General features: G+C 35.5%; 3 protein-coding genes across 7 annotated transcripts; 2 read left to right on the top strand and 1 right to left on the bottom strand.

The window, feature by feature from the left end:
• The first annotated feature begins 1,829 nt into the window (after window positions 1-1,829).
• Window positions 1,830-5,897, top strand: LOC140816888 (glucose-1-phosphate adenylyltransferase large subunit 2, chloroplastic/amyloplastic-like). 4 transcript variants are annotated; one of them, XM_073176380.1, is made up of 15 exons: window positions 1,830-1,943; window positions 2,487-2,716; window positions 2,820-2,948; window positions 3,257-3,430; window positions 3,547-3,639; window positions 3,700-3,783; window positions 3,863-3,918; window positions 4,046-4,139; window positions 4,472-4,657; window positions 4,731-4,811; window positions 4,959-5,045; window positions 5,121-5,225; window positions 5,336-5,442; window positions 5,521-5,581; window positions 5,694-5,897. In XM_073176380.1, the coding sequence occupies exons 2-15, from the start codon at window positions 2,492-2,494 to the stop codon at window positions 5,793-5,795; spliced, it is 1,584 nt and encodes a 527-aa protein (XP_073032481.1). In that variant the 5' UTR covers window positions 1,830-1,943; window positions 2,487-2,491; the 3' UTR covers window positions 5,796-5,897. The 4 variants fall into 4 exon arrangements, with proteins under 4 accessions (XP_073032481.1, XP_073032483.1, XP_073032480.1 ...); XM_073176382.1 differs by lacking the exon at window positions 1,830-1,943 and adding an exon at window positions 1,950-2,137 and having other exon boundaries at window positions 2,487-2,713; XM_073176379.1 differs by lacking the exon at window positions 1,830-1,943 and adding an exon at window positions 1,950-2,137.
• A 723-nt stretch (window positions 5,898-6,620) lies between these two features.
• LOC140817099 (proteasome subunit alpha type-1-B-like) lies at window positions 6,621-8,610 on the top strand. The gene is made up of 2 exons (XM_073176691.1): window positions 6,621-7,116; window positions 7,912-8,610. The coding sequence occupies exons 1-2, from the start codon at window positions 6,766-6,768 to the stop codon at window positions 8,380-8,382; spliced, it is 822 nt and encodes a 273-aa protein (XP_073032792.1). The 5' UTR covers window positions 6,621-6,765; the 3' UTR covers window positions 8,383-8,610.
• A 213-nt stretch (window positions 8,611-8,823) lies between these two features.
• LOC140816456 (gamma carbonic anhydrase 2, mitochondrial-like) lies at window positions 8,824-11,851 on the bottom strand. 2 transcript variants are annotated; one of them, XM_073175732.1, is made up of 6 exons: window positions 11,633-11,753; window positions 10,794-11,112; window positions 10,363-10,506; window positions 10,068-10,193; window positions 9,768-9,919; window positions 8,824-9,462 (listed from the first exon to the last, which is right to left on the bottom strand). In XM_073175732.1, the coding sequence occupies exons 3-6, from the start codon at window positions 10,484-10,486 to the stop codon at window positions 9,184-9,186; spliced, it is 681 nt and encodes a 226-aa protein (XP_073031833.1). In that variant the 5' UTR covers window positions 10,487-10,506; window positions 10,794-11,112; window positions 11,633-11,753; the 3' UTR covers window positions 8,824-9,183. The 2 variants fall into 2 exon arrangements, with proteins under 2 accessions (XP_073031833.1, XP_073031832.1); XM_073175731.1 differs by lacking the exon at window positions 10,794-11,112 and having other exon boundaries at window positions 11,633-11,851.
• Window positions 11,852-12,006: the final 155 nt, after the last annotated feature.

Here is a 12,006-nt window from a genome sequence, read left to right as displayed (position 1 = left end):
AATGACTACGAAAGAACACTTCAAGAATTGGATGCGGTGTGGGCATCAAAGGATGCAACTTGAAAGTTGAAACTGGATGTTTGATACTTTTTTGTATAAGAAACTTGATGTTTGCTACTTTTTTGTATAATTAAACTTGATGTTTTCTTGGGCACTTAAACTTGGTCATCACTATTTGGTTACATGTTAGGTGTAATTTGGATTTTTGAATTTGAAAAGTGATGTTTATTTGAATATTTGTTGTAATTTTCATCTTAAAAGTTAAAACTATAAAAACATAAATAATTAATATTTTACTATTTTATTTATTATATAAAATAAATAAAATATTAATTTTATTGATCCGGTTCGACCGTTCGGTGGAACCGGTTGAACCGGTTGAACCATTTTTTAAGGCTTGACCGGTTTGATTAACGGTCCGATTATAAAAACTTTGGTCGGACAAACTAAATATAATATAGAAACAGAAAACCGCAATACAACCTTTGACCTAGCTTCAACCTAGATCTAATAATGTTTGACGACACGAAATTTAATATTATAGACCATAGTTCAATTGATCATTTAATATTATAGCTTATATCATGCAATAACTTTATTTTTCCTATTAAATATGTGATTTGTTTAGAAATTAATTATTACTAGGCGATAATGGGAAGTAAAAAAGCAACTTTATCATCGAACTAGAATAGGTTTCTTGATTTCTAAAAAAAATTTAAATAAAATAAATATACAAAATATAAAAATAATTTGCTAAATGGAGTCGAAGGGAAAAGGGAAAAAAGAACGAAATAAATATACAAAAATTGTTTACACAAAACATATCACATATGAGAATTGTGTGTGTATTGATATAATAAAAATATCAAAGTGTTGATTTGTCTGTATTAGTTGTTTTGAATATGATCTATAAATTGATAATTTTTTTGCAAAATATCAAAGTGTAGATTTATCATCAACTTATGAAAAATAAATCAAAAATCAAAATTGATTATGACTTGACAAAACTCGATTTAGAGTATGTTTGATGGGAGAATTCATCAGACAAAGGGAAATTTTTTTTTCTTAAAATGTGTATTGTATAGTTACAAAAGCTTGAAAAGTACTTAAAAGAATATATTTTTAGAAGGCAAAAATTTGTGTGAGACGGTCTCATGGGTCGTATTTTGTGAGACGGTCTCATGGGTCGTATTTTGTGAGACGGATATTTTATTCGGGTCATCCATGAAAAAATATTACTTTTTATGATAATAAAAAGAATATTTTTTTTTATTGTGAATATCGATAGGGTTGACCCGTCTCACAGATAAAGATTCGTGAGACCGTCTCACAAGAGAAATATTCTTTTTAGAGACTAGAATTCCTCCTGCTTACGCTTCCGCTTTTACTTCTAGTTTAATTGAAAAAACAAAAAAACTTTTCAATATTTATCAAAACATCAAAACTATTTATATTTTAAAATAAAAATAAATAAAATTTGTAATTTATTTAAGTGTTTTTTTTTTGGTTAAATTACGATTTTTCTATCCAAACTTGTCCTTATAAAAAAAATATAAATTTTATATAAATTAATAAAGATGAGTGGTAATCGTTCAGCTCATCTTGATCTTCATTCATTGATAATCAAAAAGTATATATTTATAATAATAATAATAATAATAATATGAAAAAATGGAATGAAATCTAATCGTACAACTGGCGCATTCCAAAAGAACACCAAAAAATTTAAAAAAAAAATCGTAATGTGTCAGAGTCAAAAACGATATAATAATCTTGTGGCTAATATAAAGTAATAATAATTAAATACAAGTTCATCTTCACTAATTTTGTGGTTCCCAAACATTTATGGGAATTTGAAGCTGATGTATCAGTGACTCCCCGTTACTCTCTTAACTCTTGTATAGCCGACTCACTTTGTGACTTGAATGCATAAATTTCAAAACGTAAAAATCAGATCTTTCTTATATGATTATATGTTTCTTGTATTTTTCACCATGAAAAATTCACCAATCGTGAAAAATTAACGTTACCTCCACGACCCCTTTTCGTTAAATCATGTTATTCACACCTTTTCTTGTACTGCCCATCTTCTTGAATCACATGCATTGAGCTTTTGCTGCAGATTTTCGATCCTCTGGTACAAATATTGGTTCTTCAATTATGGCTTCTGAATGTGTTCTTTGATCGCTTCTTTCTTGACGTTGTCTTAGTTTTTTTTCCCTTTTCTTGTTTTTTATCAGGTGGTTTCTGATCTGTTTTTTTTTTTGGGTAGTTTTTATAATATATTTTAAAGTAAAAGTGCTATTGTCTTTCGAGTTATTTTCTGCAAAGCTTTATGTTCTCTTTCAGAATCTGCGATCTTTTGGCCAACAATAGTTGCGCCTTCAGGTTCCTGTCCAATTATAGTAAAATTCTATCCAGCTCACGGGATTCTCTTTGTTATTTGTTTAACATTTAAATTAATTAAGTTTTTTCTGTTATTTTAGTAAAAATGGATTATTCCTGCTGTGCCGCCATTAAAGCTAAGGTGCTACCAGCACGAATCAACGAGGGTTTAAGCAAGGGAAATGATAGGTTTTTGGGAGGAAATGTCGGACCGAGTTTGAGGAAAAATTTTGGAATCGGGACAAAGAATATTTGTGGAAAAAGGTCAAGAAATTCCAATTCTGGAGTTGCATTCTCTGTTCTGACACGTGATATTAACAAAGAAATGGTGGTAAATTTTGACCACTAATTGAATGATATTTTATTTGCAGAACGAATGTTTATTAGGTTTGAATTTCAAGATTTATTTTGCTACTAAAATTCGGTTATTTCAGCCATTTGAATCGTCATCATTTGTTGAGGAGCGTCCAATGGCAGATCCGACTTCTGTTGCCTCGGTCATTCTTGGCGGAGGTGCTGGTACTCGCCTCTTTCCTCTTACAAGCAGAAGAGCTAAACCTGCTGTAAGAAAAGATCAATGCTCAATTTGATTGTTGGATTTTTTTTTGTTAGTTTAATAGGTAATATAAGTGGTCTTGCTGTTTGATGTCATTTTTAAAACCATGTTACGAGTAAAACATATATCAGTGGCAAATTCATGTTCTGTCGCCCTCTTTAATATGTACTATTGATACTCGGTGAATGTTGGACAAAAAGTTGTTAAAGTTTAAAAGTTTCGACATAGGAATCGATATTTGTCACCAGCTATCAGATTTTAACACGGTTATAATAAGTCGAATCACATTGTGTGTGAATGCTTTGTTTTGTGCAGGTCCCAATTGGTGGTTGTTATAGGCTAATTGATGTTCCCATGAGTAACTGCATCAACAGCGGGATAAGAAAGATTTTCATTTTAACTCAGTTCAATTCTTTCTCCCTCAATCGGCACCTTGCTCGGTTATATAATTTCGGAAATGGCCTAAATTTTGGAGATGGTTTTGTTGAGGTAAGATGCCTCATTATCCCATTGGGATATATTCACAGGACACTGTCAACGGCTGATAGTGACTTAAAAAACCAAAGCATGTAGTAACTTCTTGAGAAATTATATTGTGGGAACAGGTTCTAGCTGCTACACAGACACCCGGGGAGACAGGAAAAAGATGGTTTCAAGGAACCGCAGATGCTGTCCGACAATTTATATGGGTTTTTGAGGTGTGTATTCAAACTGTCCTCACCAATATGTTTAGAGTTGGCTAACTTTGCTGATTGTAGGATGCCAAAAACAAGAAACTTGAGAACATCTTGATTTTGTCTGGAGACCATCTATACCGGATGGATTATATGGAATTCATTCAGGTACTTTTGTGACTTGCAAACAAAGGTATTACTTGTTTAATTATCAATACTTGTATTATGATGAACAATGTACTTGCAGAAACATATAGATACAAATGCAGACATCACAGTGTCGTGTGTACCCATGGATGATAGGTACATGCTTTATTCATCTTTTTGACTATGACTCAATAAAAGGCCGAGATTTTATTATTCATCCAAAGAACTTTGCTCGGCCTCAAATCACCATATATTCAGGTCTTGGTACTTTTTGTCATTTCAGTCGAGCATCAGACTTTTGTTTGATGAAAATTGATGATACTGGACGTATTATTCACTTTGCTGAGAAACCAAAGGGCTCCGCATTGAAAGAAATGGTAATCAGTTCGCTCTATGAACCTAATTATCTAAGCTTAAATGTCCTAAGCATTGCTCTCTCAGATTTGGCTTCAATAACTGCATATTGATTATTTATGTGACTAATATGAAGTTGCTTTTCTTCTCATTGGCATGTTGTGAGTTTGAAATCGGATATAAAATCACTTTAACTTTAAAACTACTTCATTAAGAAATGCTTTGGAAAAGCAAATCACTTTTTCCGTTTCCTAAAAAGTGGTTGAAGCAGAGCTCTATAGTTGCATTTTGTAGTTCTTTCTTTCAGCCTTTTTCTAACATGTTTACTTTTCAACTATTTGAAAATATTCTTCAGCAAGTTGACACCTCTCGTCTAGGACTATCTCAGCACGAGGCTAAAAGATTTCCTTACATTGCATCAATGGGTGTATATGTGTTCAAGACGGACATCCTGCTAAAGCTTTTAAAATGGAATTATCCTTCCTGCAACGACTTTGGCTCTGAAATTATTCCTTCTGCTGTGAAGGATCACAATATTCAGGTGAGATCTGACAAGAACCTTTTTGTAGCGCGACTTCAAATTGGCAGTCACTAACGATGCATCCTTTTGTCAGGCATTTCTATTTAACGACTACTGGGAAGACATTGGAACCATAAAATCCTTCTTTGATGCCAACTTGGCACTCACAGAGCAGGTTATATGTCATTTCCCAAGAATGTTCTTCGAACCACTGTTCCACTTTAGCTTGAAAAACCAAGACAACGGAATCTGAAAATAAAAGTTATTTTAATGCTGGCTAGATAGAGTGACAAGCTTAATGTGGCCCATGTTCTTTTTGCAGCCCCCAAAATTTGATTTCAATGATCCAAAAACCCCTTTCTATACGTCTCCAAGATTCTTGCCACCTACTAAAGTGGAAAAATGCAAGGTATGGATGCAGTATTTGGCAAATGTTCTCTTTGCATCTTGTTTGGGTTTATCTTATGAACTCTGTTTTTTGCAGTTAGTGGATGCGATAATTTCGCATGGCTGTTTTTTACGGGAATGTAGCGTAGAGCATTCCATTGTAGGCATACGGTCACGCTTGGACTATGGTGTCGAGCTCAAGGTCAGTAGTATGTGCTAAAATCACTTGGTTCTAGTTCTGAACATCTTTCGGTTTAAAGTGGACGAGTTTTTATATCCAGTTTCAAAACCGTCTTGCATATTAAATTTCAGGATACCATGATGATGGGTGCAGACTATTATCAAACGGAATCTGAAATTGCAGCTGTTCTAGCACAGGGGAAGGTTCCAATCGGTGTGGGACGTAATACAAAAATCAGGCAATTGCACTTTTTCTTGATTTATTCTATTCTAGTGTTAACATTTGTACTGAAATGGTTTGTGAAATTTTCTTGAAGAAATTGTATAATCGACAAAAATGCAAAGATTGGGAAGGAGGTGATAATCACAAACAAAGATGTAAGTTTCTGTTTACATCGTTATCTCTAACTTGCTGATCATAGCTAGGTCTCAAAGTTCATGTACTGGAAATGTCTCAGTGCAAAAATATCTTAATTATTGGACGTATTAGGGTGTCATAGAAGCAGATAGAGCAGACGAAGGATTTTACATTCGATCTGGGATTACAGTCATACTGAAGAACTCCACCATTAGAGATGGAGCAGTCATATAACAATGGAACTCCTGCAGCGGCTACAGACCAACTTTGAACATACACCCGTTTGCCTGCGTAAATAATTAGATTTTCCTTGTATGCTATAAGTTAAAAAAGTTGTGAATAAATAAATCTTGGCCTTGGCTTTCCATTTTGTGCTTCTTGTGCATTTGGATTAGAAACTGCTTCTTCAAAATTTATGTTTGAACTACTTTTTATTAAGAATACGAATAATTACTACCCTTTTGAACCAAATGACGCTTCATGTTTATATATATATATATATATATATATATATATATATATATATATATATATATATATTTTTTTTTTTTTTCATTTTTATGGATTGGTTGATCTGTGAGTTGATTCGAAACTCACCTTAGATTGGGTGAGTTGAGGATTTTACAACCCATCACGAGTGAGGGCTGGCCTGGATTGACCTGTTTGATAGTACTATCACATGGCTAGTATATATTACGAAAGCGATTTTAAATTCAAATGCAAAGCTGATTTATTAATTTCTCGAGCGCTTCACAAATTAAAATATCGAATAGTGGATCTCTTTGTTTAATAATTGGGCATTATTATGGGCTGCAAGGAACTTGGTCCTTTAATTCTTTCTTTCAAACTGGACTTCTTTAATATATTTCGTTCTGATTGTTGGGCTATGATATGGGCTAAAAGGACCTCGCTCCTTTAATTATTTCTTTCAAACTGGACTTCTTTAATAGATTTGGTTCTGATTGTTGGGCTATTTTATGGGCTACAAGGAAATTGGGCCCTTGAATTCTTTAGTTCAAACTAGACTCCTTTTAGGCCCGTAATAGATCCATTTCCAGCCAATTCTTGGCTTGAAGACGAAGGCAGGCAAAATCAATCAAAAACCCTTCCCTTTCAATTCTCCTCTGCTAGACTGCTACGAAGGTAATAGCCAATCTCAAAGAAAGTAGGACAGAGTACAAATCACCGAATCTACCATCCAAATATGTTCAGAAACCAGTACGACACCGATGTGACGACATGGTCTCCGGCGGGGCGGTTGTTTCAAGTAGAATATGCAATGGAGGCGGTGAAGCAAGGGTCGGCTGCGATAGGACTGAGATCGAAGACACACGTAGTCTTGGCGTGCGTTAATAAGGCCAGCTCCGAGCTTTCTTCTCACCAGAAGAAGATATTCAAGGTCGACGACCACATCGGCGTCGCCATTGCTGGGCTCACCGCCGACGGTCGCGTCCTCTCCAGATACATGCGCAATGAGTGCATCAATTATTCCTACACATACGAGTCGCAGCTCCCCGTCGGGCGTCTTGTTGTTCAGCTTGCTGACAAAGCTCAGGTTTGATTTTTTGTTTCAGTAAGTTGCTAATGTGTTTTCCGACTGTACTGATATTTTGTTGATTATTGTGTGATAAATATAAAATGGTTGGCCGATTTTGAGTTAGGGTTGTATTTGAGAACTGGTAGTCTTTGAATTTGTGATTGCAAATTGTTACCTAGGTAAGATTGAAGAATTTAAGATTGGGGATTATTTCAATTGGAAATAAGCAATTTAGTTGGCGTTTTATTGGTTATTATCCTGAAGTATGATCTGTACTATCCTTGAATCTGCTGATTTACCGATGAACAATGGTGCTAAAAATGATCTTTTTAATCCTCGGTCAACTTTTGAGAACAGCTTTGTAAAGCTGCTTCTCAAATGTCAATCCAAGTTAAATATCCATTAGTAATAAGGTTAAAACTTAAAAGGGACCCATGCATTTATTTCTTGATGGATTGCTCCACTGATGATGGTGGGTTATGAACTTCTCTGTTCCTTGGTGAGTTGCTGCTGCATTTTTTATATCAGATTTAGATGTAGATTTCTTATTGATGTCCATTTCAAGTATCTGGTAGTGTGCTACTTAACCATTATAGCACCCACCCTTGATGAAGTTTGTTTCTTCTGACTATTATCAAATGTGTTATTGAGGAAGAATTCTGGTTTTCCACAAATAAATCTGGTAAAAAGGCGAGTTAAGTGTTGACATGTCAAAGTGGCTGCCATCCCCTTTTTTCAATTTTTAATTGCAGAAGTTTTGTTTATTATCTGGTAAAAGTAATTACTCTTTCGTTCTGGTTAACCATTATGCAGGTCTGCACACAGCGATCATGGAAGCGACCCTATGGTGTTGGTCTGCTGGTCGGTGGTCTTGATGAATCTGGAGCTCACCTATATTACAACTGTCCAAGTGGCAATTACTTTGAATATCAAGCATTTGCGATTGGATCTCGGTCACAGGCTGCCAAAACTTACTTAGAACGGAAGTTTGAGAGTTTCATGGAATCATCACGAGATAATCTGATCAAGGATGCACTTTTTGCATTGAGGGAAACTATACAAGGAGAGAAAATGTCGAACTCGATATGCACAATTGCCGTAATGGGAGTAGGGGAGGCGTTCCATATACTGGATCAAGAAACTGTGCAATCCTTGATCAATGAACTTGAGCTTGTAAGTGAAGATAACACTACTGACGAGGCTGCTGCTCCAGATCAAGCTGGTGATGCTGATACAGGTGCTGCTACCCCTGCTGACCAAGGGGCTGCTCCAATGGATATCTGAATCTGATAACGTTGTTTAATATCACCGCATCTCTTGTTAAAAATTGACATGTTTACAAAATATCCCCTTTTTTATAGACTGAAATGCTGGAGCAGAAGGATACTATTGTTTTGTTGAGCTGCATTGATACATCCTAGCCATTTCAACGATTCGATTTATCTGTTGTAACATGCTCCATACTCGGTCAATTTTTCCTTTTCCAGAATAGATTGATGACATTTGTTACCATTTCGTGCTATTTTCAATTCAAAATTTGATTTTGAATTGTTTCGGTTAAAAAATATCGAAAATTATGAGATTATCATATGCTAGATAAAAATATGAAGTAGATCTTTTGTAAGATGATTTCATGAATCTATATTTGTGAGACGGATTAACTCTATTGATATTTAAAATAAAAAGTATCACTCTTAATTGACAAAATAATATTTTTTTCATAGATAATCCAAATCAGAGATCTGTATTATAAAATATTATCCGTGAGACTGTCTTACACAAGTTTTTATCATAAATATGACCAATCACATTAAGTATAACTATTTTTTTTTAAAAGACCTCGTTGTAACAGGAAGCAAAGCAGTGCCATAACGTATCATGGCAAAATATAATTCAGAAAACTAATTGTGTAACACACTATCTCAAATACAGGTATCCTCGTGCATATATGGGCTACAGCATGGTTCCCGTTGTAAATTGGATGCATCCAATCAACGCAAGTCCTCGTTTAATTTGTGAAGAGTGGTGAATTGTAATCTCAAAATCTGCACAAACCGAGGTCAAAACAGCCAAATGAAAAAATTCTCATTGAACAGCCTTTTGGGACTTGTGCAGAATGCTATCTGGAAGAACAAGTTCTGGTGGAGTTTCGCGAACCACCCCAAGCATTGAATCATACTCTTCATCACGCCGAGCATATTTCTTGCGCAATGCCTTTTCGAACTCAATTTCGTCAAAAGGCTTGGCATTTTCAGCAGCATGGACCTTCGCAAGGTTGATGTAATTTGTGGCTGATTGGGAAATGAAAGCTATTTCTTCGTCAGTAAGTTTCCTAAGAAATTTTGCAGGATTACCAGTCCACACCTGTAATAAACCAGCACCATATTGCTATAGATCTCAGTCACGCCTAAAAATCGATGCAACACCAATAAGCATAAATATATATAAATTTGAGTCAAATTATACAAAATTGAAAGACGATGGTAAAATAGACATAATCAGAGACAGAGAACAAATAGGAGCCTATGGAATCAGGAAAGAACAAATCATTTCCTCGAATCATGCGCCCAACTCACAAGCATCCCTAGATTAACTCAAATCCCAATTAACAATTAGAATCCACATTTTTTGCTAGATGTTTAGGTTCTCAAGGGCAAATAAAAGCATACCTCCCCAAAAGGGACCCTCGTATCTTGTCTCACAAGCGATCCTGCACCGACCATGGCATGTTTCTCCACGACCACGCCATCAAGCAAGGTAGCTCCCATACCAACAAAAGCCTCATCCTCGATTGTGCAGCCATGTATAACAGCACTATGACCTGTGCATCCAAATCTTATGTAACCATATTTTGGAAATCAGGTTCAAAGCAAGACGCAGACAATTATGGAACTACTATTTTAGTGTTATTTTGTGTTAAAAATTTTTTTTTGACTAATTTCCAACAAGACAAGCAAGAGATCACTCACCAATGGTGACATTATCTCCGATAATAGTGGGTAGCACCTTCCCGCTTAGGTTAGATTTTGCCACGTGAACAAGAGAGTTGTCCTGTATGTTAGTCCCTGACCCAACAGTGATGCCATTGACGTCCCCTGCATCCAGAAAACATGAAAAAACCTTGATTGATGATAGAGTCAATTTGTATGCTTATTTATCAAATGAAAGTAGGTCGATTCAATCAAGGAAGCTTAATTGAATTCAATATCAGTGTAACAGGAAATACTTGACAGGTATCACTATGGGTTCTTGATTGAAACCTACCTCGAAGGACGCACCCATACCATATAGAAGATCCTCGTCCAACTCGGACATCACCGATGACAGAGGCACTTGGGGCAACAAAAGCATCCATATCCACTACCGGAGACTTATCAAAAAGGTTCATCAAAGTTCGATGCCTAGACACTAAAAACAAGTGACTATGAAATGATGGACGTAAGAAAGCAATAAATCACTGAAGGCGCTGGAAAGAAGATTACAAATCAATTGTCATAATTTGAAACATGGCAGAAAAATATACTGGCAAGTTTTAGCACGACTACTTCAAAATAATGATTCATAAATAGCCAAAAAAAATTAGAAATTTCAGGTTGAAGTGGAAAAACGCTAAATATGAAAGAGTTGGAGCTTTATGGCCAGAAGTGCTAGACAAAAGAACAAAGAAAAGAAAATCTGCGGAATGGGATCTGTACCTCACCATTTTGATATCTACTATTAGTTTTTCTAATAATCAAGACTCTGCAGATCTTTTTTCCGCTCAACATTTCAACAATAACAAGGACTTTTCTCCTTGCAACTATTTCCCAACAAAATCCTACAGGATTTTCCTAGCAAAGTTATTAGATTAGCCTTGGTAAATATGATATGATGGACAACAAAGAACATAATATATGACTAATTCCATATGTTCAGACAGAGGCCACCACATATGCAGATTATGAAAATTACGCCGAGGTTCACAGCTACCACATGCTGAGTCAGGTGCAGCTTTTTACTGTCGCACACCAAAATCTTGAGAAAACAACATTTGTGAAATGATGATACGCTACAATTTTTTTCCCTCAAGAAATTAAAGTTTTTAGGCATTCCTTGCAGATGAATTATTTGGGGTAACTAAAAAATGTTGAAAAAAAAACACTAAGAACTATTTCTGATATCCAAATTTTAACTCTAATAATCCACCCCAAGTATCCTTTTAAATAGTCTCTCTCACACTCCCGATAATTTCCCGATAGAAACTAAATTTGATGTTTTCTCTCTTAAACATGAGGGAAAAGATCAACAACGCCTCAACCAGAAAATTCTCTGTCCCCAAGATTTTCCTTTCTCCGCCAAGCTCGAAGAATATTACGGTTCGTGCAAAAACCTCAAAAGAACTAAAACTATACAAATCACAACGCAACCCATGAACCAAAACAACACGTTCAGCATCTCTTAAATCGGCATTCAACCCAATCCATAAATTCGAAACAAAATGTGGGTCATCGATGAGATCCCCAAAAATAATTCCAAATAATAAAGAGGGATTTACGTTGCTCGTGGAGATAGTAATTTCCCTGGAGACGGCTGCCCAGGCGATCAATGGATTGCCCCGTTTCTCGAATCCAGTGCCCAAGCGAATATACTGCCCGCCCCAAACTCCCCATTCAGTATTGATTTTTATTGATTCTTCGCTCTTAGAATATGAACGGAATCTTGATTGATTCCCCGTCTGTGGTCTTTTTTCAGCTGCCTTTTTGGTGTCGAGGGTTACAGGACTTGCCTGCCACTTAAATATAAGAGTGAGTCTCATGTTAGACGGCATAATTTGTGTGACGGGTCAACTATATCTATATTCATAATAAAAAATAATATTTTTAGCATAAAAAATAGTACTTTTTCAATCCGTCTCACAAATACGATCCA

The sequence above is a fragment of the Primulina eburnea genome, chromosome 16 (genome assembly GCF_022965805.1).
Source record: "Primulina eburnea isolate SZY01 chromosome 16, ASM2296580v1, whole genome shotgun sequence".
In the NCBI taxonomy this organism is placed as follows: Eukaryota; Viridiplantae; Streptophyta; class Magnoliopsida; order Lamiales; family Gesneriaceae; genus Primulina; species Primulina eburnea.
Note: the sequence above shows the minus strand (reverse complement) of the source record. Positions and strands in the feature narration are given on the sequence as shown.